Here is a 27,497-nt window from a genome sequence, read left to right as displayed (position 1 = left end):
CCCATCGCTCTCGCAGCCCCCCATCGCGCTCGCAGCCCCCCATCGCTCTCGCAGCCCCCCCGTCGCTCTCGCAGGCCCCCCATCGCTCTCGCAGGCCCCCCATCGCTCTCGCAGGCCCCCATCGCTCTCGCAGGCCCCCATCGTTCTCGCAGGCCCCCATCGCTCTCGCAGCCCCCCCATCGCTCTCGCAGCCCCCCCATCGCTCTCGCAGGCCCCCATCACTCTCGCAGGCCCCCCATCGCTCTCGCAGGCCCCCATCGCTCTCGCAGGCCCCCATCGCTCTCGCAGGCCCCCATCCCTCTCGCAGGCCCCCCATCGCTCTCGCAGGCCCCCATCGCTCTCGCAGGCCCCCATCGCTCTCGCAGGCCCCCCATCGCTCTCGCAGGCCCCCATCGCTCTCACAGGCCCCCATCGCTCTCACAGGCCCCCATCGCTCTCGCAGGCCCCCATCCCTCTCGCAGGCCCCCCATCGCTCTCGCAGGCCCCCATCGCTCTCGCAGGCCCCCTTCGCTCTCGCAGGCCCCCCATCGCTCTCGCAGGCCCCCATCGCTCTCGCAGGCCCCCATCGCTCTCGCAGCCCCCCATCGCTCTCGCAGGCCCCCATCGCTCTCCCACGCCCCCATCGCTCTCGCAGCCCCCCATCGCTCTCCCACGCCCCCCATCGCTCTCGCAGGCCCCCATCGCTCTCGCAGGCCCCCCATCGCTCTCGCAGGCCCCCATCCCTCTCGCAGGCCCCCCATCGCTCCCGCAGGCCCCCCATCGCTCTCGCAGGCCCCCATCCCTCTCGCAGGCCCCGCATCGCTCTCGCAGCCCCACATCGCGCTCGCAGCCCCCCATCGCTCTCGCAGCCCCGCATCGCGCTCGCAGCTCCGCATCGCTCTCGCAGCCCCCCATCGCTCTCGCAGGCCCCCATCGCTCTCCCACGCCCCCATCGCTCTCGCAGCCCCCCCATCGCTCTCGCAGCCCCCCCATCGCTCTCCCACGCCCCCATCGCTCTCGCAGCCCCCCCATCGCTCTCGCAGGCCCCCATCGCTCTCGCAGGCCCCCCATCGCTCTCGCAGGCCCCCATCGCTCTCGCAGGCCCCCATCGCTCTCGCAGCCCCCCCCATCGCTCTCGCAGGCCCCCATCGCTCTCGCAGCCCCCCCATCGCTCTCGCAGGCCCCCATCGCTCTCGCAGCCCCGCATCGCTCTCGCAGCCCCACATCGCGCTCGCAGCCCCCCATCGCTCTCGCAGCCCCCCCGTCGCTCTCGCAGGCCCCCCATCGCTCTCGCAGGCCCCCCATCGCTCTCGCAGGCCCCCATCGCTCTCGCAGGCCCCCATCGTTCTCGCAGGCCCCCATCGCTCTCGCAGCCCCCCCATCGCTCTCGCAGGCCCCCATCACTCTCGCAGGCCCCCCATCGCTCTCGCAGGCCCCCATCGCTCTCGCAGGCCCCCATCGCTCTCGCAGGCCCCCATCCCTCTCGCAGGCCCCCCATCGCTCTCGCAGGCCCCCATCGCTCTCGCAGGCCCCCATCGCTCTCGCAGGCCCCCCATCGCTCTCGCAGGCCCCCATCGCTCTCGCAGGCCCCCATCGCTCTCGCAGGCCCCCATCGCTCTCGCAGGCCCCCATCGCTCTCGCAGGCCCCCATCGCTCTCGCAGGCCCCCATCGCTCTCGCAGCCCCGCATCGCGCTCGCAGCCCCCCCCCATCGCTCTCGCAGGCCCCCATCGCTCTCGCAGCCCCCCCATCGCTCTCGCAGCCCCGCATTGCGCTCGCAGCCCCCCCCATCGCTCTCGCAGGCCCCCATCGCTCTCACAGCCCCCCCCCCATCGCTCTCGCAGGCCCCCATCGCTCTCGCAGCCCCGCATCGCTCTCGCAGGCCCCCCATCGCTCTCGCAGGCCCCCCATCGCTCTCGCAGGCCCCCATCGCTCTCGCAGCCCCCCCATCGCTCTCCCACGCCCCCATCGCGCTCGCAGGCCCCCATCGCTCTCGCAGGCCCCCCATCGCTCTCGCAGCCCCCCCCCATCGCTCTCGCAGCCCCGCATCGCGCTCGCAGCCCCCCATCGCTCTTGCAGACCCCCCATCGCTCTCGCAGCCCCCCCATCGCTCTCGCAGGCCCCATCGCTCTCGCAGCCCCCCCATCGCTCTCGCAGCCCCCATCGCTCTCGCAGCCCCCCATCGCGCAGATGCACACACTGCCCATCGTTCATTACGCAATACGTTCATCGTGCAGATGCACGCACCACCCATCGCTCACTCATTCGCACGCACCAAACATTGTTCGCTCGCCCGCACCACCATCGCTCACTTGCCCGCACCACCCTTCACTGGCTCGTCCGCACCACCCGTCACTGGCTCGTCTGCACCACCCGTCACTGGCTCGTCCGCACACATGACGATCACGCATGACAGCCTAACACTAAGCACAATAATCATCTCCAGTTGCAGCAAATGTGTGCATCATCAACATTGGCCAGAGGATCTGTGTCTTAATCTGCTGTTGATCATCTAGTCATCAAACAGGGAGAAACTCAAAAAATCCCAAGTATCAGTAAAAACAATCATGCTACACTGGTGTTATTAGATTTTGACATCACCGTACTTCAGAAAAAGTCTGCCCTAGTGACTATAAAATGTTATTTACAAGTTGAAAACATGTTCAAGGTTATGACCTGTAGTACTTGCAGGTTGTTAAGTGCAACTTAAAGTAAGTTTCATCGCCATTGTAAAACCTCTAATAAGGCAGATTCAGTACAGTTAGCAATAACTATTCTGCTGCCATCTTAATAGCACAATAGTTGAAGCTAATTGATAGTGAGAATTTGTAACCATAAACACAAGGAAGTGAAGTCAGAGAGGGTGGGATTTTTAGCAGAATGAGATGGTGGGAACAAGGGCAAGCATTTGCTTAAACATGCCCGAGTTTGGCATTGAGGTGTCATGATGTGTAACTGACGGGCTCAAAGTTAAAAAAAATTCCTGACAACCAGAGGAGGCAGTCAAGTAGAAATTGATAAATGGCTAGTTTTGACTATTAACAAACATCTTGTCAGTTTATTTAAGAGCCAATTTTATGTTTTTCTTTTTAAGGCATTGGGTGCATACTGCTTCTCAACCAAGATAGGTAGAAGAAGGTGCAAACACTTGTAGGCAAGTCAGAATGGTAGTACAGTAGCAAGAGGGAGGGTTGATACATGACTCTCATTCACGGCAACATAGCTCGGAGAACTATTTGCCATATTGCTTCATTCTTGGGCAGAGCATTTTGGTGTGTTGAGCATGGACAGGTCGCTCTTTTTATGGCTTCCTGGGTTTATGATCATATATCATAGAATCTACAGTGCAGAAGGAGGCCATTTGGCCCATCAAGACTGTACCGGCCCTTGGAAAGAGCACCCTACTTACGCCTATGCTTCCACCCTATCCCAGTAACCCCTTCTAACATTTTGGACACTAAGGGGCAATTTAGCATGACCAATCCATCTAACCTGCACATCTTTCGACTGTGGGAGGAAACCGGAGCACCCGGAGGAAACGCACGCAGACACAGGGAGAACATGCAAACTCCACACACAGTCACCCGAGGCAGGAATTCAACATGAGACCCTGGAATTATGAGGCAGTAATGCTAACCACTCTGCCACCGTGCCGTGAAGAGTAAGGTTTGGAAAGACTGCACATTCCAAAAAGAAGGAAGGACATTACAGGAAATTGGATTGACTAACGACCAGAAGCAGCATCTGCAGGTGCAGAGGCAGACCCTTGGGCCGCAGGGATACAGGGGAGCAGAACCTTTATTCATTCATTTTTAAACTTTTTCCAATTAAGGGGCAATTTAGCGTGCCAATCCACCTATCCTGCACGTGTTTGGGTTGTGGGGGTGAGACCCAACCAGACACAGGGAGAATGTGCAAACTCCACGCAGAGCAGGGGTAGAAACAAGGGACAAGTGGGCAACAAAGACAAAACCATCTGCAGAAGATCTGCTGCCAATAGCAAAGCTACATGAACATCTCCGACTATCAGTGTCACAAAAGACTGCACCTGTCCGGGCAGGTGGTTGCTGACTCATCTGCCCTCATTGAGGACCAACCAGGAGTCTATAGGAATCATTGATGAGGCCTTTACTTGGCTATAAAAGCTGCAGTGACCATGCACATTTTTGAATCTGGTCCTTCCAAGGAGATGAAACAGATGACATTATGCTGGCATCACCAAATCATTGCATCACGGGGGTGATGGATGCTTTCGAGAGAGGGTGTAGTTGCATTGCTTTCAAGGATAGCAGCAGTAAAGCTCACCCATGGTAAGGGTGTTACAATTACCTCCAAACTCATCTCTCTTCTTCACCTTCCCCTTCCCACCATGTATGCCTGTCAGGTGAATGCTTCTATTTTGGCGATACATATAATAACTTGCGAATCCCAGACCTCAACCAATCTGATGCTACATTGATATACCATTAAACTAATTTATGATTACTTTATCCTGGGCATTATTACTCCTGTCAGCAAGATTTACAAAGTTAGGTTGTCGGCTTCAGACCTTTAACCTGTTTGGGGAAGAGAAAAGACTTTTGGTGCATTAGGAGATGGTTATCACATTCAGTATGGTGTTATGGGCCAGGGTTTAGAGAACCCCAAAGTGTACCATGGAGTTCACCTGACCCACAACTTTTAATAGATTGTGGTATGGGGAGAAATGGAAAAGTATTTTTTTCAAAGCAAAACAATGTTTATTCTATTAACTCAAGTTAACCTTTTTAAAACATACAGTGAACATCTTAGCAACCATAAATGCAAATACAACCCTCAAAGAATACAACACTAAGTACTCCTTAACAACTTCCAAAACAACATCCAGAAGACTTAAGAAACACCTTTTAACAGAAGCACATTAGGTTTACATTCACTACTGAGAACAATTATAATTCTGAATTCACCAAGTGATGAAGAGATAGTCTTTTCATGGCAGAGAGATCAACAGTACACCTGTCTGGCTTCAGCTCCAACACTGAAAACAAAACTAAAACACACTCTGCAGCAAACAGCCTAAAACGAAAAAAGTAAAAAGCTGACAGACAGTCCAGCTCCACCCGCTCTCTGACATCACTGACAAACACCCATTTCTTAAAGGTACTCCCATATGACAATGGTTAAATGGAAATGTTACATTTTACTAATAGTAATTATTTACTCATGTTTTCTTCCACTTAGTTCTTTTGACAAGAAGCATATATATCAGCCCCAAGGTATTGGACCAATTCAGTATAACACTATTCTCACTTTGGACCCAGCCAGTGTGAAAGTGCTTAATGCCGTGGGAGCAAATATGTAAGTACATATGATTGTGAGTGTTATCTCAAACTATTCTTCTATCGTTTCACTTATGGACTTGGTCTCTAATAAAATGTTGCTGCTACTCTGCAATATTTGTCAATACAATCACCCAAGCCAATAATTTATAATTTCCTAACTGAGAAGAATGTGCTAGATAAGTGCTAGAATATTAACATGGAAGAAAATCCATTGTCTAACGAATTATTTCCATATATTGCCTAAAAAGCAGGAAGTTTGTGCCAATACTAGTACCCCTCTACAGAACATTGTAAACTACTCATATAGGATAATCTAGATTCAAATGTACTTCAAGAGTTGAAAACAAATGCAAGGCAACTGGATTTAAATTTAAAACCCACAGAAGATAGGACTTTTACGGGCAGTAATTGTTATAAAAGCAAAATACTATAAATGCTGGAAATCTGAAACTAAACCAGAAAGTGCTGGAAAAATACTTAGCAGATCTAGCAGCGTGTGTGGAAAGAGAAAAACAGAGTTAACGTTTTGAATCCAATATGACTCTTCTTTGCAACTGATGTTTTTGGAACTCTTTCCAACAACAGGGCTCTTGGTTTCAATAATACTTTGTGGTGTTGAAAGGTGACAACCCAAAAACAGTCAGTTGTCAAAGTCTGCAAGAAACTATATGCGGGACTCTCCCATTGGGCGGCTGAGTGCCGACGCCGGCGTAAAAATGGTGGGCGGAATTCTCCGCTCCCGCGATAAATCGGGAAGGCCGCCGTGAACTCGGCTGAGTTTCACGACGGCCTCGGAGGCCGCTCCTCTCACCTTATTCACCCCACCCGGGGGGCTAGGAGCGGCGCTCCGCAACTCTCGGCCGCTGGGCCTTGATGCTTGCGTCAAGGCGGCACGCCGACAATGACGCGATGGCGGCGCCTAAGTGACATCAGCTGCGCAGGTTGGGCGGCTCCAACCCGCGCATGCGCGGCTCATGTCACAACGGCTGACGGCTCAAACCCGCGCATGCGCGGTTGCCGTCTTCCCCTCCGCTGCCCCGCAAGATGTGGCGGCTTGATCTTGCGGGGCGGCGGAGGGGAATGAGTGCGTCGCTTTGAGACGCCGGCCCGACGATCGGTGGGCACCGATTGCGGGCCAGTCCCCTCCCGAGCACGGCCGTGGTGCTCACTCCCCTCTCCGCCCCCCACAAGCCTCAAACCAGCATTTGGCGCCCATGTTCAGCGAGCAGGTGTGGTTGCCGTCATTGGGAACCGGTCGGGAACGTCAGGCCGCTCGGCCCATCTGGGCCGGAGAATCGCCGGTCGCCGTGAAAAACGGCGAGCGGCGATTCTTCCGAGCGGGGACTGGGAGAATCGCGGGGGGCGTGTCGTGAGTCGCCTGGCCCTCCCGCAATTCTCCCACCCGGCGTGGGGAGCGGAGAATTCCACCCAGTGTGTCTTCCACCCGGCGTCGGTACCCGTTCAGAGACCCGATTCTCCGGGCCGCAGTGGGGTAGCACGGCGCTGGAGCAGCCCACACCACTCCAGCTGCTGATCCCTGCGTGAACCCGGCGCTGCGGGGTCTGCGCATGCGCAGTTGGCCCGGTGCCAACTAGAGCATGCGCAGTGGCCTTCTTCCCCGCACCGGCCCCGACGCCGCAGGGCTACAGGAGCCGGCACAGAGGAAAGGAGGCCACCCGACAGAGAGACCGGCCCGCAGATCGGTGGTCCCTGATCGCGGGCCATGCCACTACGGAGCACCCCCCCCCCCCCCCACCCACTCACAGTCCCCCCTTCAACGCTGAGGTCCCGCCGGCTCAGAGGACGTTAGAACAGCGCCGGCGGGACTCGGCTTTTTGTTGACGGCCGCTCGGCCCATCCGGGCCGGAGAATTGGTGTGCTGGCCCTTGCCGCCCTGTGCCGGAGAGTCGCCGCATACCCCGACAGGAGCCATGCCGACCATGCCAGCCCCAGTGGTGCCGATTCTCCACTCTGCGGAGAATCGCGTCCCGGCCATCGGGCCAACGTGGCGCGATTCTCGCAGCCCGCTGCCGATTCACCGACCCGGCGGGGTGGGGGTCGGAGAAATCCTTCCTATATAACAATCTGAAGTAACAGAACTGCACATTTTCCCAAATCCAAGCACGATGAAAGCTAAAGTTTAATTGTGTGAATGTTTGGGCCTCTGAAGAATTTACAATAATATTGTGGAAGTTTTGAAGAGTAGGAGCTGCAAGGGCTCCAATTATTTGTTTTGTGGGTGATGGGAGGCTGGTGATGTCCCCCACCCCCTTCCTTCTGCCAGTCCTGGGCTGCTGCGCCAGACTTCCCAGCATCTTCCACATGCGGAGAGGGTGCTGGTCACACACACATCCAATTTTTACAGGAAACTTGTTTTGACCCTGGAAAGTTCACAATCCCAGAGGTCAGGGTCCTCGCATAATTCTTAGAATCACTGATTGAGTTTTGCAACCATACATTTTAAACTGAAATACCTTTGGCACTCTGGCTTGAAGAACTGATGATGACTTTGTTTTTCTGAACGATCAGGAAAATTAGATTGCCAATCAAGCTCTGTTTATCATTGTCATTCAATAATTCTGTTCATTGCATGATTTTGCTAATTTTTTACACTTACTCTTTTATTGAGAATTCAAATATACTGTTAGAGACACACAAACCCGAGAGAATCGTGGGCATAAAACGACTAACTGGTCTATCCTATCTGTCCATATGCTGCTGCAATTTATGTACACCAAGACCCTAATCCACCAGCTCCCATCGGCAGTCATCCATGTTATCTCAGCATAGAAAGAAAAACAAATAAATAAACCCGAGGCCAATTTTGGAGAACAAAAATTTTGGAAAATTCCTCTCCAACCTCTGAAGGTGACAACAAAAGTTACAAGAGATGATTGTCTCTATTTTGAGGTACTATGAATATGTGACCTTTCTTACATGCACAGATCAGAGCCGCAGCTTAGAACACAATCACGCTCCCTTCTGGATGGTCGCAGTGATGTTGCTTTTGTTGCCCTAGTTGGCAGCCTGGAGTTTACAACTCTAGAAAGGTGTAGCTTCTCTGGACAACACGTTGGCACAGTGGTTAGCACTGCTGCCTCACACGGCGAGGACCCAGGTTTGATCCCGGCTCCGGTTCACTGTCTGTCTGGAGTTTGCACATTCTCCCTGTATCTGTGTGGGTCTCACACCCACGACCCAAGAGATGTGCAGGATAGGTGGATTGGCCATGCAATTTAGCCCTTATATTGGAATTGTTTTTTTTAAAGGTGTAGCTTCAAGGGCAGTGTGGTGGCGCAGTGGTTAGCACTGCTGCCTCACAGCGCTGAGGTCCCAGGTTCATTCCCGGCTCTGTGTCACTGTCCGTGTGGAGTTTGCACATTCTCCCTGTGTTTGCGTGGGTTTCACCCACACAACCCAAAGATGTGCAGAGTAGGTGGATTGGCCATACTAAACTGCCCCTTAATTGGAAAATTGGGTACTCTAAATTTTTTTAAAAACGGTGTAGCTTCTGACATCTGACCTAGCTCTTGCTTACGTAGCTTATACTCATGTTCCCTACCTAACTCAAATAGACTATCTAAAAATATTGAATCAAACTCTTTCAATAAAGTCTCAGCAGGATGCTAACTATAACGATAAAAGCAAATTAACGCGGATGCTGGAATTGAAACAAAAACAAAATACTGGACAATCTCAGCAGGTCTGGCATTATCTATGGAGAGGGAAGGGAGCTAACATTTCGAGTCTGAAACGCTTTGTCAAAGATGGAGAGAACTGGTAATAGGGCTGAATTTTCCACTTGGGGTTCCGAGTGGAAAGTGTATATGCCGACAGTCATCTTATTCTTAAAAGTGATTGTGTGTGTTCAGGAGACCATTGTAGATTAAGATTTGCTTTGTAATCCGTGTTCATCCTAAAATCTGTGTGAAAGAATTCTTGTTAAAACTAATTCGGTGGTCCCGTAACTCTGTTCCTCCACATTTTATAAAATGAAATAAAAGTTAGTGTTTTGAGCCAGTATTCTGAGATCTCCCGCCCAGTTAGAACATCAACTGGGATTGTAACACAACATAACACTCACTGTCCAGGCTCCAAATATGAAGTTAATAGGGATGATTAGAGCTTTGTAACTGCACCCTGACATGCCTTTACAAGAGGGAGAATAAGGAAAATAACATCACTGAAAAATTTTCAGAAGTGCAGTCGACAATCTTTCTGAAATCAACTTCCCTCCAACTTAAAAATAAATACCAGTTTCAGTGGTCGATGTTTGAGTGAAAGCAGATTGTTGTTAGTCGCTGAAAAGTCACTAACATTTGTTGAAAATACATTTCAAACTTTCTTGTAGATATTTTTCAGAATATTCGACCCAAATCAGTGCAATATTGACAAAACGTTTCATACATAAAATGTAGAAGTATAATGCTCTCAACTATTTTTCTCTTCCATGTTTTACTACAAAAATGCTGCATTTTTAGCAGTCAGGTAAACATTTCAGCAACTGACATATCCTTAATGATCTGTAGAGGGACGGCTTTATAGGGGGAGAAAACAATGGCACTTGTAGCCAGCCTCTGATTATTTGATGAATGAAAATTGCTGATATTTAGCCCAATTGTAACTCGAGTAATCAACCAGTTTGTTGGAAACCAAGTAACTACTATGTTGGGGTCATTAATAGCAAAGCTGCTAAATACATTTGTTGTTCAAATCAGTTGAACATAAAGATTTTGCCTGATGATCTGTTCTTGATATTGCAGTTTCTATCTACCCCATGGTATTAGCACAGACAAAGATGACAACTTCTGGGTAACTGATGTGGCACTTCATCAGGTAGGAGTCCAAGTTTGGTAAAGTCACAGTTTTCATTTCATAATCTTTTCAAAGAAATACAGATGAAGGCCGGTATTCTCCATTTGGGAGGCTAAGTGTTGCTGCAGGGACAGAATAGCGTGCAAATCACACTTCCATTGAGGCCACTATTTGGTAAGCGAGTTAGACATGATGGGCCAGCACTCTACTGGCATGAATTGAGAACAATTTCTGGCCCAGCGGGCGTTGAAACCGCGAGATCCAGAAATGGCACCAAAGAGCCTGACAGCTGGAGCTGTTTTTAAGTGCTCCACTTCAGCCAAGATGATGGCTCGCAGAAGACCTGCCCCACGGATTTGGGAGTCCGAGGTGGACCCACAGCTCCATGCCAGTGAGTAGAGGAGGGAGACCCTCTTCCCCGGGGGGGGGGGGGGGGGGGGGGGGGGGTCTGCAGAATCAGACCTGCCTTCCTGAACAGCATCTGGGAGGTGGTGGCAGAGGCAGTCAGCGCTGCCAGCCTCACCAGGTGGAGATAGTTGGTGATCCTGAGGGCTGGTGCTCACAGGTGAGGCATCTGCCCTGAGAGGGATAGAGAAACAGGTAGTGTTCCAAAGGCCACAGTGCCGGTGTCCTCTGGTTGGGGTGAACTTTGCTGACCCCCTGCTTCCTCTGTAGTGGGGCAGCCCATCTGAGGAGTGCCAACACCTGGTGGGCCCCCGATTGAGCTTTGCCACGCCCATGCCCTTGATGAAACAGCTGGGTTATGAAGGTGTCCAGAAGGCAGCCTGGGTGGAACCCAGATGATCAGAGGCTCTCTGAGCCTGTAAGTAGAACCAAAAGGGTGCGTTTAAAACACATACTGCAACAATGGCAGTCTGAACACTGATCCCGAGGGTACACCCGAGTCACAAACTTGGCACCAGCTTGTTCCCCACTACTGCCCCCAGTGCAGGCAGCCCCCCCCCCCCCCCCCCCCCCCCCCCCCCCCCCCTTCAGCCCACCCAGCAAGCCCCGCAATGTTTGAGGATTTTTGAGTTTTCTTAGTTTTGTGCACTCTCTCCGAAGCCATGGCACCCAGGCCCCGCTTTTAAATACTTGCACTAATTTGTGCTCGTGAGACTTCTGCCTAAGAGGGGTGGAGCATCATGCAGGAGGTGCTGGAGCATGAAGTGTCCAAGCTGCTAATTATATCAAAATTCATGCAGGGCGCAACCCTCAATATTGTCACCAGCGAGGGACCAGAGTGGAGAATCCAGCTCAAAATGATTTTATAGGTCCCACTGGCTTAGTGTCATGTTGAGAAATACATTCATAATTAGTAATTATGTGATGGTGAAAGATTGTTTTGTTTTATAATTGTGTTCAGACATCATATTCTAATAAGTTCATATGTTCTGTGTAATGTGTACAATTAAGCTCATGACAAATGTTTCTACTTCTTTACACCAAAAAAAGGTTTTCAAGCTGGGACCTAGAGGTGACTATTTATTAGTTCTTGGACAAGCCTTTCAGCCAGGAAGTGACAGCCGCCATTTCTGTCAGCCCACTGATGTGGCAGTGGATCCAGCTCGTGGTAATTTCTACGTGTCTGATGGCTACTGCAACAGCAGAATTATTCAATTTTCTCCAGAGGGAAAGTTCATTATGCAGTGGGGAGAAGGTAAGGTGGTTATAGAAAAGACAATAAAGCACTTGTTTTTAAAAACAGAATTTGGACTCTGGAAAGTCTTCAAAATACAAGGTGGAGGGCGGGGGTGCAGAGGGTGGTGCAATTTACAAGCAGCTGCTATTGATGCATGGAATTCTGAATGAGCTAAATGGCATTGCCCATTGTTGTGGTTGGAGGACAGTCTGCAAAAGGGTGACAGGGGTCCCTTCTCTGAAGATTGTTAATTAATCAAATTGATTTTACAATATTTCAGCATATTTTCTGGTATGGGTCAAAGATATTAAATTAGACTTCTGATATGCGGACTCACTACTTGACATTTTGGGGATTTTAACTCTCAAATCTCTGACATTCATAAGTACCGGTCATAACTAATCCTTGCTCTTGCAGTCAGTACTCTTGGGCTATGCATAACTATAATACATATTATATAACTATAATCGTGGTGCCCATCCACATCCCACTGGTTAAAATATTGAATATAGTTCATTAGGTCATAGAATCCCAACACAGCAGAAGGAAGCCATTCGGCCTATCAAGCCTGTACCAACCCTCCGACAGAGCACCCAACCGAGACTCACTCGCCCGCTCTATATCTGTAACCCCACCTAAACATTGGACATTGAGGGACAATTTAGCATGGTCAGTTCACCTAACCTGCACATCTTTGGAGTGTGGGAGAAAACTAGAGCACCCGGAGGAAACTCATGCAGACATGGGGAGAATGTGCCAACTCCACTTAGTTGCCCAAGGTCGGAATTGAACTTGGGTCCTTGGCGCTGTGAGGCAGCAGTGCTAACCACGATGCCCACCACCCATCATCTGTGTAAATGAGCTCCACAATACTTTGCGACATGTCAAGAAGATACACTGCAGGCCTGATATTTGCCCAGGGCAATGAAGAGAATTCGTCATGGTGATGGAGAAGGGTAGCAGTAATGTATTTTCAAACAGAAAATGAACAGCAGAATAAATTAAAACTTTTTCAGCAGGATTTCTGCCTGACAACCAGCCTGATTGACTCAAAGATCATGGAGGTTGTGAGACGAGGGTGGCTGTGGGGAGGAATTTAAGTTCACTGAGTGTGTAAGGAGGTAAACTTGAGTACGGAAAAAACATGCCTGCTGCTCCTGGTCCAGAACAATGTTGCATTTAGTTCATGGATCTGGCCCATCCTGCCTAGATTTCCCTGCTGGATTTTCCCAGCCTGTGTGGATTAGAAATTAAATTTGGGGGTCGTATTTTAAAGGGTTTAAAGTTTATCTCCTCTTGCCTACCCGCGACATACTTGTTCTTGGAGGTTAAAATTCCATCCTGCGTTTTTATCACTCATGATGCCCTCCAGAACATCATTGACAAAGAAATCAAAATGGTCAGGTGATGGTGAATGTTTTTGCCTTGCTTCTTTTTTAAGAGGTTCAAGGAGTCTCTTGCTCATCTTTATCCTGGAACTGGAGTGCACATCCCAGGAGTAGTCTTATAGTGACCACCTCGTTAGTGAAGGCCATCTGAGACACAAGATAGTGTTGAGCATTCTAGTTGCATTTACTTTGCCAACCTACCATTCAGTTGACTTGCCTGGAAGCTTCTGACAGGCTCTTATTTGTTAGTTTATTCTTATTGGAGCTACACCTTGTGGTAGTTTTTTTTGTAATTTTTTAATGAAGGTTCAGAATAATCTCAGTGCTACTCTTAAATAATGTGGTAGAAGGAATATGAGTGCCAGATTCTTTGATCTGTGCTGATCTCCTATAAGATACTCAAGTTGGCCTCAGGACCATTGGGCTTGGGAAAGAGAAAATTCACAGGCACATCTTTTATGAAAGAGACCTTGTTTGTCCACAAATCATTGAAGGTAGCTGGGCAGATTGAGAAAGTGGTTAAAAAGACACAGGAATACTGGACTTTATAAATAGAGGCATAGAGTACAAGAGCAGGTATGGTATGATGAAACTTTACAAAATGCTGGTTCAGCCTCAAATGGAGTATCGTGACGACTTTAGAACAAAGAACAAAGAAAATTACAGCACAGGAACAGGCCCTCCGGCTCTCCCAGCCTGCGCCGATCCAGATCCTTTATCTAAACCTGTCCCCTATTTTCCAAGGATCTACTTCCCTCTGTTCCCTGCCCGTTCATATATCTGTCTAGATGCATCTTAAATGATGCTATCGTGCCCGCCTCTACCACCTCCGCTCGCAAAGCGTTCCAGGCACCCACCACCCTCTACGTAAAAAACTTTCCACGCACATCTCCCTTAAACTTTCCCCCTCTCACCTTGAAATCGTGACCCCTTGTAATTGACACCCCCACTCTTGGAAAAAGCTTGTTGCTATCCACCTTGTCCATACCTCTCATAATTTTGTAGACCTTAATCAGGTCCCCCCTCAACCTCCGTCTTTCCAACGAAAACAATCCTAATCTACTCAATCTTTCTTCATAGCTAGCACCCTCCATACCAGGCAACATCCTGGTGAACCTCCTCTGCACCTTCTCTAAAGCATCCACATCCTTCTGGTAATGTGGCGACCAGAACTGCACGCAGTATTCCAAGTGTGGCCTTACCAAAGTCTTATACAACTGTAACATGACCTGCCGACTCTTGTACTCAATACCCCATCCAATGAAGGCAAGCATGCTGTGTGCCTTCTTGACTACTCTATCGACCTGCATTCCCACCTTCAGGGTACAAAGGAACTGAACTCCCAGATCTCTCTGTACATCAATTTTCCCCAGGACTCTTCCATTGACCGTATAGTCCGCTCTTGAATTAGATCTTCCAAAATGCATCACCTCGCATTTGCCTGGATTGAACTCCATCTGCCATTTCTCTGCCCAACTCTCCAATCCATCTATATTTTGCTGTATTCTCTGACAGTCCTCCACGCTATCTGCAACTCCACCAATCTTATTATCATCTGCAAACTTGCTAATCAGACCACTTATACCTTCGTCCAGATCATTTATGTATATCACAAACAACAGGGGTCCGAGCACGGATCCCTGTGAAACACCAATAGACACCTTTTCTCCATTTTGAGACACTCCCTTCCACCACTACTCTCTGTCTCCTGTTGCCCAGCCAGTTCTTTATCCATCTAGCTAGTACACCCTGAACCCCATACGACTTCACTTTTTCCATCAACCTGCCATGGGAAACTTTATCAAACGCCTTACTTTTGTGCAGGGAAGATCATGTCTTACAAACCTAATAGAATTCTTTGAGGAAGTGACAAAGTTAATTGATGAGGGAAGGGCTGTAGATGTCATATACATGGACTTCAGTAAGGCGTTTGGTGAATACCGATGCAAAGTACTCATTAAGAATCTCACCTCTGACTCCACCCATAAATTCCCTCTTTTTTGTCTTTGAGTGGGCCAATCCTTTCTCTAGTTACCCTCTTGCTCCTTGTATACGAATAAAAGGCTTTGGGATTTTCCTCAACCCTGTTAGCCAAAGGTATTTCATGACCCCTTTTAGCCCTCTTTATTGTGCGTTTGAGATTTGTCCTACTTTCCCGATATTCCTCCAAAGCTTCATCAGTTTTAAGTCGCCTAGATCTTATATATGCTTTCTTTTTCATGGTTCCCAAATCTTGCCATTTCTATCCCTCATTTTCACAGGGACATGTCTGTCTTGCACTCTAATCAACCTTTCCTTAAAAGACTCCCACATTTCAAATCTGGATTTACCCTTAAACAGCTGCTCCCAGTCCACATTCCCTAGCTCCTGCCGAATTTTGTTATGCTTGGCCTTTCCCCAATTTAGTACTCTTCCTTTAGGACCACTCTCCTCTTTGTCCATGAGTATTCTAAAACGTACAGAATTGTGATCGCTATTCCCAAAGTAATCGCCGACTGAAACTTCAACGACCTGGCTGGAATCATTCCCCAACACCAGGTCCAGTATGGCCCCTTCCCGAGTTGGACTATTTACATACTGCTCTAAAAAACTCCTGGATGCTCCTTACAAATTCTGCTCCATCTACGCCTCCAACACTACATGAGTCCCATTCAATGTTGGGGAAGTTAAAATCTCCCATCATGACCACCCTATTGCTCCTACATTTTTCTACAATCTGTCTACATATTTGTACCTCTACTTCACGCTCACTTTTGGGAGGCCTGTAGTTAAGTCCTAACAATGTTACTGCACCCTTCCTATTTCTTAGCTCTACCCATATTGCCTTAGTGCTCAAATCCTCCATCGTGCCCTCCTTAATCACAGCTGTGATATCATCTCTGACCAGTAATGCAACTCCTCCACCCCTTTTACCTCCGTCTCTATCCCTCCTGAAGCATCTATACCCTGGGATATTTAGTTGCCAGTCTTGCCCTTCCCTCAACCAAATCTCAGTAATACCAATAACATCATATTCCCAAATCCAAGCCCTAAATTCATCTGCCTTACCTGCTACACTTCTCGCATTTAAACAAATGCACCTCAGACCATCTGTCCCTTTGCGTTCATCATCTCTTCCCTGTCTACTCTTCCCCTTAGTCACATTGAGTTTATTATCTAGTACCTTACTGGCTTTAGTTGCTGCCTCTTTACTGACCTCTAACTTCCTAATCTGGTTCCCATCCCCCTGCCACATTAGTTTAAAACCTCCCCAACAGTGTTAGCTTTAGAAGTGAAGGCTTTAGAGAGGGTGCAGATAAAATGTCAGAGAATGGTTCCAGGGATGAGGTATTTAACTTAAGGGGCAGCTAGATTTGCACTCCTTGGAGAAGAAAAAGTTGAGAGGAGATTTGATGGTGATCAAAATCATGAGGGGTCTGGACAGAGTAAAGAAGAAAAACCTCCCATTTAGTGGAAGGGTCAAGAACCAGAGAATGCTAATACAAGGTGATTGCAAAACAATCAAAGGGACATTGTTGTGGGAGAAAATACAGCTATTGGTGTGGTGATCTGTATGAGGGGTTTCCAGGATGGAAGGTGTAGTGATCATAAACACAAAGCTCTTTTGAAGAACTAAACTAATTTTATTAACACTACTAAATTTGAGTTCAACACTTATTCTAAATAGCAAACATACATGTAAGAATTAAACTATACTCACCAACACTATCTCTATCTACTAATTATAACTACCGGTATTACATTTTAACTAGCTCTGCAATATCTATGAATCTTGTCTTCTTCAGCTCCAATCTAACCTCCTCCCTCAGCCAGTGCAATTTATAATACTGTCTCTTTGCTCCCTCTAGTGGCTAGGCTTAACATAACATTAACTCATCACATGCTGTACATTTGTATAATGTCACAGTTGGGTTCTAGTGTACTTCATTCTCTCACTCACGAGTGACCAGACGGAGATTTTTGGAGTTTCAAAACAAAACGTTTATTATGAGCTACAGCAAAGGCTCTAGCACTCCCAACTTGGGGCATGCTAGAGAGCCCTGATCCAAGATTACAATGACAGTTATACCTTTGAGTTCAGTTCGAACAAATTAGCATATGTGAATCAACGGTGTACGTTTGTTATTGATTATCTCTGTTCAATCACGACTATCGATTAGGTTTGCTTCATGCATAGTGTATGAGCACAATTGATCAAATACCATATGTGCGCATAGAAATCATAGAATTTACAGTGCAGAAGGAGGCCATTTGGCCTATCGAGTCTGCACCAGCTCTTGGAAAGAGCGCCCTACTTAAGCCCACACCTCCACCTTATCCCTCAGGGGCTGGTTTTGCACAGTCGGCGAAACAGCTGGCTTGTAATGCAGAACAAGGCCAGCAGCGCAGGTTCAATTCCCGTACCAGCCTCTCCGAACAGGCGCCGGAATGTGGCGACTAGGGGCTTTTCACAGTAACTTCATTGAAGCCTACTTTTGACAATAAGTGATTATTATTATTATTATTATTCATAACCCCACCTGTCCTTTTTGGACACGAAAGGGCAATTTAGCATGGCCAATCCGCCTAACCTGCACACCTTTGGACTGTGGGAGGAAACCGGAGCACCTGAAGGAAACCCACAATACAGAGAGAACGTGCAGACTCCGCATTGACAGTGGCCCAAGGCGGGAATCGAACCTGAGACGCTGGAGCTGTGAAGCAACTGTGCTACCGTGCCGCCTTACTTGATTATAATATCAAATCAGTGCAAAGGCGTGTACATGGTTTCTAGTCTAATTTACTACCGGCTACAATTTATCTGACTTGTGCATACCAATCGTCCTGCCCTGCCTAGTGTCCCTGGTGCATATGAATTCTGTCAAAGTCTGGATCTTCAAACAAACTCTTATGTGCGAGCTGTATTATCACCTCCCTGCCGTTACCTCAAGCCAACTTGGTCCCAGAGCAAATGATAGAAGATCCACATTGTTTTTACTGCCCTTGAGAGCTAACACCTATGGTGTGTTCCTGCCTGAGAACTAACCACTGGAAGTATGCGTCCTTGGGTGTTTCTTCACAGCTGGCAGCTTGTGTGATTTTCAACCAAATTGAAGTTTTTAACTTTTTCAGTAATTGGTGAAGAGATAGCAGAACATATGACTAGATCATTAAAAATGTATAAAACACTCACCCTTCAGACATGTATTTAATTTTTACACAATGCATGGCTAGGACGTGGACTGCACTATGTGAAAATGTGATGAAAACAGAGCCGATCAGAGATTCCAAAAGGAAATTGGATAAACACCTGAAGAAAGACATTGCAGGGTTATTGGGAAAGGTCGAGGGAATGGGACTTGTAGAAAGTCAGCAAAGACACAGTGAGCTGAATGGCCTCCTGCTCTGTAAACGTTCTATGATTGTTAGGTCCTTCCTAACAACACATCTAATTGTTAGGTGTATATCCTACCTACATCATCTTGGTGTCAGTGTAACAATTACTTAACCAGTCACAGGATGTAAATCTGATACTTGGATGTTTTGTTGGGGACTGTCTGCACAGTCCTAAGACTCCAGAAAAAATTATTGCTGGCTTTGGTTGTTGATCTTTTTCTTAAAGCTAGGTTGCAAACATAAAGGACCAATGAAGATCAGCAATGTTTGGCAATTATCTGATCCCACGTGTATTGTGATTATCTGATTACGTTATCCTGTAAGTGATGTTTTGGCAGGTATAATTCATTACAAATAGTTGGCAATGAGTCAGAAGTTAGCAATTTAATTGGTTAAATCTAATATAAACGACAAGACAAATTCGTAATATGCTAGAATAGTGATATTGTGTACTGCTTTAAATCACTGTCACCCATATTTTCATTTTTTTCAAATGCTCACTTTTTTAATACTTTGCATTAATTTTAAACGCATTTTTTTTTATCTTGCAGAAAGCTCACTTTCTGGGATACCTAAACCAGGCCAATTCTTCATCCCACATAGCTTGACATTTGTGCCTGTATTAGACCAGTTGTGTGTTGCAGATCGAGAGAATGGACGGATCCAGTGTTTTGTAGCGCAATCTGGACAATTCCTTCGGGAGATTCAACATCCTGAGTTTGGAGAGCGGCTGTTTGCTGTGTCCTATACGCCAGACAATGGTAGTACTTGAGATTACTAGTACAAAGATGAATTTAAACTTGCAAAATTTTACAGTAGATACGCATCCTTTAAAACTTTAAAATCTAGTGAGAGCAAATAGTGATTTTTGGGTATGCAATTCTTCACCAGATTGATAAGCAGACATTTTAGTAGGTATGAAAAATGCTCAGAATTCTCTCTGCTACTCCACTTCCCCCCCCCCCCCCCCGCCCCCCGACTTTCCCTAGCCTTTCCCTAACTTTTGTCTCTTTTTCTAGACATATTCAATTATCCATATTTTTGCCTTCAGACTGATGTAAAAGTCCACACTTAGAACATAGAACATAGAACAGTACAGCACAGAACAGGCCCTTCGGCCCTCGATGTTGTGCCGAGCCATGATCACCCTACTCAAACCCACGTATCCACCCTATACCCGTAACCCAACAACCCCCCCCCTTAACCTTACTTTTTAGGACACTACGGGCAATTTAGCATGGCCAATCCACCTAACCCGCACATCTTTGGACTGTGGGAGGAAACCGGAGCACCCGGAGGAAACCCATGCACACAGGGGGAGGACGTGCAGACTCCACACAGACAGTGACCCAGCCGGGAATCGAACCTGGGACCCTGGAGCTGTGAAGCATTGATGCTAACCACCATGCTACCCTGCTGCCCTTAAAACATAATAACTTGTTTTTTTCTCTTTACAGCTATTGACTGATCTGAGTATTTCCAGGATTTTCACATTTAATTTCACATTTCCAGCACTTGAAGTTTTCCCTTTCTATGTTAACGTGCTTATGCATAGTACAGACGAGGGAAAAATTAAGTGACACTCGTGATTAAAACTAAACGGTATAATATTCAGTTTTGTTGTTTTTAGCCAGGCAGTCAGGGACCATGGCACCTCTAAAGTCCAGCTCCAGAAGTGGTCTAACATTGTAGCTTAGCTGTAGCTTAATATCTATTCCTTTGTATTCTACTTCCCTAGATATAAAGTCAGCATCCATCAGTTTTTTTGATAATTTTCTCTGTCTATCATATTTTGATCTATGTACAGATCTATGTCCCCTTGGAGCTCCACTATTGCTAGATTTTTATCACTTGCGTGCAAATGGATGACCTTACAATTGAAATCCATTTGACATTGTCTTTTCATTCACTTAGCCTATTATTATTGCCGTGTAACGAAGCTTCCACCTGCACTGTTTACAATGCAGCCTATCTATGTATTCTTGGAAAACTTGGACATGTGATTCTCCATTACATCCTATACGTTGTTCTGTTGCTCGTTCTGGTGAGTGTGCTTAACACTCAATTGGCTCTGTTTTATTCCTTAGCTCTAGAGTCGCCAGGTATCCTTATGATACCGCCACGAGGTTCAAGTTCAAGTTCAAATCAATGACTCAATACACCAGTTAGTAAGGTTCAATCAAACACATTTATTATTTACACGGTAAATCGATACTCATGCAACTAATACTAGCGGACTAAACTATTCCTACCACTATAAGCCAATACTTATCTTCGATAAGGGAACCCACTGGATCAGGGAACATTGGCCTCTTGTTCTGTCCTGAGACTGCAGACTTCCCAGTTGGTACAGGCTAAGGGGTCAGGAGTGTCTATTCTCGTAGCGAGCGTTGGTTGGACACTTACTTGTCGGTGTAGCTGTTGGCCAGGCCCCTCCTTCTCACGTTCAAGTTCTTAGAGAGCTGCTGCAAAGGTGTTCTGCTGGGAGGGCCGGCTAAGAGAGCGAGCTAAACTTGGGACCTGACTTTTATAGGTCCCAGGGGCTTCGCACCCTTTTGGGCGGACCCCGATCCTACTGCCAATCGATTGGGTCTCATCCCAATCGATTGGTACGAATTCCCCAATACTGAGGCTGTCCCTCGATTGCGGGACAGTTCTTCCTAACTGGTTTGTTTCCTTTTGTTTCAGACCCCGTTGGTGCCGGGAAGTCTGACCTGCCATAGAATGTCCCAATTGTAGCTAATCGTTGTATCCATTGTTCCCGGGGATCGCTTCATTGATATGCAAACTGCTGGTTTCGGTGCTGTCTGCTTTCTTTGCAGCCAGAATACACATGAACTTCTGCAAACTGCTTGTCTCTTTATAATTGTCCAGTTTTCCCTGCAACCTTTGTAAATCGCCATTTTGGGTCGGGAAGTGGCCAACTTCGGTGGCTACAGTTCACAAATAGAGTAAATGGTTGACGCCCCAACACAGATATTTTCAGTCATCTCTCATCATATTCTGCTCATTGGCGAGAGCCATGCAAAACTATATTCCGCGACACTGCTGAGATTAAGAAATGGAGGCACAGAGAGAAACGTAGGCACAGTAATGAGAAAAGCATGAGAATCATGCAAAAAATGTAAAACAGGAGATACAAAGTAGGAGAGAGATGTGGAAGGAATTAGGCAGACGGGAAAAATGCATTTATAGGTACATAGAACATACAGTGCAGAAGGAGGTCATTCAGCCCATCAAGTCTGCACCGACCCACTTAAGCCCTCACTTCCACCCTATCCCCATAACACAATAACCCCTCCTAACCTTTTTTTGGTCACTAAGGGCAATTTATCATGGCCAATCCACCTAACCTGCACGTCTTTGGACTGTGGGAGGAAACCGGAGCACCCGGAGCAAACCCACGCAGACACGGGAGAACGTGCAGACTCTGCACAGACAGTGATCCAGGAGGGAATCGAACCTGGGACCCTGGCGCTGTGAAGCCACAGTGCTAATCACTTGTGCTACCGTGCGGCCCGTGATACCGTGATAGTTGCAGCAAAAGACAGTTACGTTTTGTAATATGTAATGATTAAGTATATTATTTAATCATAAATTGGGCATTAATTGGTTGTGCCACTGCTGTTAGAAAAGGGCATTGTTAACTTCATCATGTGTGCCAGAATAGGAAATCTGCTATTCATATGTGTTAAATTAATTATATAACCGAAGTTCAGGAAAATGACCCACCAGGACAACCAAGGAGGAGTGATGAATGTGGCCTTGTCAGTATCATCCACAACCTGTGTGAAGGGGAGGGAAAAACAAAATGAAGGGTACTTTGCGTACTCGACCATTGTTATTTTAATAACAACTGTGGAGGAACTTAAAGCTACACATATCCAAAACTGATGATTTGTGCGGTAATTTTAAGGAAAATGCTTTATTGTCTTATTCTGGAATATTAGTTAATTGGTCTTGGACAGTCTTCCTCAGTGGTCCCTACCAGTGTGGTATGGCATACTGGTATGCCATGAAGGCCCTCGAAATGTGAGCGAAATAAGATTCAAAATGATTCAAAATTCATGTAAATAAACTAAAACAAACCTTTGTATGTCGTATATGCGGGTTTGAGCTAATGCGCAGGAGGTGGGTTATCTGGTGGCCGGGTTCAGAATGAAATTGAAGAACCTGCACACCATTGCTGAAACTCTAATTCTCCCACTATGCCAAAGTAATGTTGGGAACTGATGCTGCCAAAGAAATTGACAAAGTTCCCCTTTATGATAATACAATCAAACAACGTATTGACAAAATGTCAGTTAATATTGAACAGGGGCTTCAGGAGAAAGTATAAATGAATGGAAATTTGCCCTGCAGATGATGACTACACAGATATTAGTAGACAATGCTAGCTCTTACCCAGTGTCAGGTATGTTGCCGGAAATTTTATCAAACAGAATTTCTTTATTTGCAAAGAATTGTCCAGTCATGTAACCAGAGAGGAAAGGTTTTGTGTCACAACTACTTATCTGAAGGAAAATGTGTAATCTGGACCAAGTGCAATAGTGCCTGCCCTGACGGAGCAGCTTCCATGATGGGAAAAGTCAATGGATTTGTGAGTAAGGCGAAATAACAGAATTCTGAAATCCAGATCAGCCACTGTATGTTGCATCGTGAAGTCCGTGTTGCCAAACAATGCCATCTGAGTTAACTGCAGTGTTAACCAAACAGTGAAAATCCTAAATTATGTGAGGTCTCGTCCTTTGAAATTGCACTTGTTTACTATTTTGAGTGAAGAGGTGGAAGCTGCAAACAGAAGTGCGATGACAGTCTGAAGGAAAGGTCCCTCCAATGTTTCTGAACTCCATAACACACTGAAAGAGTTTTCTGCTCTACATGAATTGCCACACAGATTTAATATGTGATGATTCTTGATGTGCAAAGCTTGCATATCTTTCAGATATATTCATGTACTGAATGAGCTGAATATTAAAATGCAGGAGAAAAACGAGAAAATTCTGTCTGCCACGGATAGTCTTCAAGGCTTCATGTCAAAACTGTCCCTTTTACAGGAAAAGGTAGCAAGTGTGTCGATTGTGATGTTCAAGCTGACATCAAATCCTGCTGGCAACACCATTCTCCATTTCTTATCCACACATCTTAAAACGCTACAAAATAAGTTTAAACATTACTTTCCTTCCACGAGTATGGAAGACTTTGACTGAGTACTTGTTCCATTTACTTCACTTACTTTCAAATCATCATTAAAAGAACAAGAGGAATTCTCAGAGCTCAGGATGGATTGTGCACTGAAACTGAAGTTTACAGAGATGCCTCTGGACACATTTTGGTTGCTTGCAGGATAAGAATATCCATTTATTTCAGATTGCGCTATAGCATTACTCCTGCCATTGTGAATTGTAACCTACTTGTTTGAATTGCCGTTCTCAATACGGGCTTTTGTAAAAAAAAAAGGATGGAGTGCCTGTCAGTTGAGCAAGACCTGCAGGTTGTCCTGTCGTCAATTGCTCCCCAGATCATTGACTGCTCACAGTGGCAGGTTCAGGTGGCACACGAACATTATCACAGTATTTCCATCATTTATGAATGTTAATATTGAGAAATAGACTTTAAAAACTGAAACAATTGAAATCTTTAATGGGAAACATTTTTTAAGTGTGTACATTTTCAATAAAAAATATTGTAGTTGGTGTGCAACTGGTGATAAGGCTTTCATCTTAAACTATTGAAAATTGTAGTAAATGATGGCTTGATCTGTTTTTAGGAGGTTGTATTGATAAAAAGACTTTTAATGGAGATAAGTCCCGTTAGATAATTAGGAGGTGTGCCACAAAATGTTTGAGAGTAGAAAGTGTACCATGATACAGAAGAGATTGGGAACCACTGGTCTACGTAGAGGACTTGTCACAGAATCACCTGAAATAAATATCAGTGCGGAAAAGGCCTTCATAACCTTTAGAACCAAATTTCCAGAATTAAATCTTTGATCAAAATCATTCTTTGTTGGACTTGGCTTTCTTATTACTTGATTTAGTTAGTTCTGTTTATTATATAATTTTATTTTAGGTGGTCAATTATATGCTGTAAATGGAGAAGCTCTTGTTGGCAAAGGAGTACCAGTGCAAGGATTTGTTCTGAATTTTACGACTGGCGAATTACTGGACATCTTCAAACCAACCAAAGAGGTATTTGGAGTAAAGAAAACAGACTGTTGCTGTGAGAATTGTAAATTAAAAATAACATGGTACAAAAATTATTTTCTGCTGAAACATTACTAATGCATTTCATAGAAAGCACCAGTTCAGAAAATGTACAAAATGTGATGTTTAATTACGTTCAATGTAATAATACAACACAAAGGTTAGAGAGTCTCATGCCGAGATGAAATAAAAATGTGTTAGGGTCCCTGTTAATGATCACTCCAGGTTTAGGACTTGAATGATCTCCTGGGTTACCAGTGGGTGGCGGAATGCTCTTGGGGAGGGGCAGGCAACCTCATGCATCCGTGTTAACAACTTGCGTCCCAGGCCGGTGCTGCACCCTCACCGAAGCTCTCGGTTGCATGGGCTTATCTTTCCTTAACAGGCCTCGTAATGGTTTTTGATCAGTCACTGTGTTGGACCGTCGACCATAGATACTGTGCGGGGGCTGGTTTTAGACCAGTTGGCTAGACAGTTGGTTCGTGATGCAGAGCGAGGCCAGCAGTGGCTGAAGTTATCATGAAGGCCCTACTTCTCAACCTTTCTCATTGCCTGAGATGTGGTGATCCTCAGGTTAAAATACCACCAGTCAGCTCTTCCCCCTCAAAGGGGAAAGCAGCCTATGGCCATCTGGGACTATGACGACTTTACTTTACCTTCCATACTGGTGGAATTTCTTCACACCAAAAATAACAGCTGAGCCCTCCTTCTCTATCTGGGTGTAGTTTCGTTCTGTTTGAGAAAGGGTTCCTTGAGGCAAAGGCGATAGGGTGTTCTTAACCATCTGCTATTTTATGTGATAAAATGGCCCCTGTACTGCAAGGAGAAGCGTCACATATCCGCACGATTGGTTTCCCAGAATCAAAAGGCATCAAGAGGTTTGATGACTGTAATGCTTGCTTCACAGTTCCTCTTCCACTTGGGGCTCTCTCCATTGCCACCGCTAATTCTTCCTTAATAGCTGGTATAATGCCAATGTTGTGGCTAGTTTCAAAATAAACCTTCCTTGGTAATTGACCATACCAAACAAGGACTTAAGCTCACTGTCATCTTTGGGTGCAGGGATCACTCATATTGCCCTGCACTTTTCATCCAATGGGTGCAACTCTGCCGCATAAATGCAAAATCCTAGGTACATCACTTATGAGGCCGGAAAAGTAAATTTTTTGCATTTTAGGTGGACCCCTGCATCATGAAACCTCATTAATACTTCCTCTAGGCGCGAGTCAAGTGTTCTTCTGGTGTAGTGCCAGGGACTAGCACAGGGGTGGGCAAACTTTTCCGTGCAAGGGCCACATTCAGAAATTCACAATTCACAAAGGGCCGCATAGTATATTAAGTAAAATAATTACTTCACCCGGTTATGATTCTGGGCGCCTCATATAGAACATAGAACAGTACAGCACAGAACAGGCCCTTCGGCCCTCGACGTTGTGCCGAGCAATGATCACCCTACTCAAGTCAACGTATCCACCCTATACCAGTAAATAACCCAACAGCACCCCCCCCATTAACCTTAAAAAAAAATTTAAAAAAAAAAAAAAAAAAAAAAATTTTTTTTTAAAAGTTTTTTTTTTTTTTAATGACTTGGTGGGCCGCAGAAATACCTTTGGCGGGCCGCATGCGGCCCGCGGGCCGTAGTTTGCCCACCCCTGGACTAGCATGTCATCAAGGTAAACCATCACCGTGGGAATTTCCTGGAGGAGATTTTCCATTGTGCACTGGAAAATAGTGCAGGCTGAAGCTTTGTGTTTTGATTGTAGCAAACTTCTGAGATTTCTCATCCAACTCTAATTGCAGGTAGGCGTGAATGAGGTCCAATTTTGAATAGATACCTATTCAATTCGGGAAATCGGATATTGATCGACCTGCAGTTTGATTTACAGTCAGCTTATTATGCTCACAAATCCTTATCAACCGATCAGATTTAAGGACAGGAACTATCAGCGCCGCCCACCCTGAAAATTGAACTGTCTTGATTATACCAGCTCTTCCAATCTCTTTAGCTCTGCTTCAACCTTCTAATGCAATGCGTATGGCACTGATCTGACTGTGAAGAACTTGGATGTTGAATCCGGATTTACATATATCTTGGCTTTAACGTCCTTAATCTGGCCCAATTCCTTGTGGAAGACAATTTCATATCCCCTGAAGACATCTTGGAGGATGATGTTAGATATTTTAAAGATTTCCAGCCAGTTGAGCCCAATCTTCTGTAGCTAGTCTCTTCCCAACTGACTCGGTCTGTATCCTTCAGCGACAACCAAAGGAAGATTGGTCTTTTTTCCTCTGTCGGCCACCAGGGCCTTGGCTGTTCTGAGGATTATGAAATTCTTCCCAGGGTATACCTGAAAGCCTGGCTATAGTACTCTTCAAGCTTTAAGACTGTGCTCCTTCACACAGATATTGGAAGTTCTGCTCGCCCACGATGATCACCGAAGCCCTGGTATTGACTTCCATTCTAAGGGGTCTACCATTTACCCTTAAGATAATTTTAATTGGAGCCGTTTTATTTAATTGGACTGCATTCAACCAATGTATTGCATGCTCTTTTTCAGAGCTCTCCTCCACTATGCTAGGTGGCACTGTGGACTGCTGCTCACGCTTTTTTTGTTGCATTGGTGCGCTTTGCCTCGTGTGGCAATATGTTTGAATGCGACCCCTTTGGTTGTAAGGGAAGCACATGCACTCCCGAACATTGCAGGTCTCCTGGGGATGGCTCCCCCCTCCCCCGCCCCTGGCAACGATAGCAGTCCACCTTGGATTCAGTT

At 46.5% G+C, this 27,497-nt stretch overlaps 1 protein-coding gene across 6 annotated transcripts in view; it reads left to right on the top strand.

Moving 5' to 3' along the window:
- The window catches only part of pam (peptidylglycine alpha-amidating monooxygenase), a 351,236-nt gene that overhangs the window by 313,115 nt on the left and 10,624 nt on the right, over positions 1-27,497 (top strand). For all 6 annotated transcript variants that reach the window (XM_038805182.1, XM_038805179.1, XM_038805184.1 and 3 more), the window contains 5 exons: positions 5,199-5,315; positions 10,063-10,135; positions 11,570-11,774; positions 19,072-19,281; positions 24,593-24,711. In XM_038805182.1, coding sequence (XP_038661110.1) covers positions 5,199-5,315; positions 10,063-10,135; positions 11,570-11,774; positions 19,072-19,281; positions 24,593-24,711 — 724 coding nt within the window. The remainder of the gene's footprint in view (positions 1-5,198; positions 5,316-10,062; positions 10,136-11,569; positions 11,775-19,071; positions 19,282-24,592; positions 24,712-27,497) is intronic.

The sequence above is a fragment of the Scyliorhinus canicula genome, chromosome 8 (genome assembly GCF_902713615.1).
Source record: "Scyliorhinus canicula chromosome 8, sScyCan1.1, whole genome shotgun sequence".
Taxonomy (NCBI): domain Eukaryota; kingdom Metazoa; phylum Chordata; class Chondrichthyes; order Carcharhiniformes; family Scyliorhinidae; genus Scyliorhinus; species Scyliorhinus canicula.
Note: the sequence above shows the minus strand (reverse complement) of the source record. Positions and strands in the feature narration are given on the sequence as shown.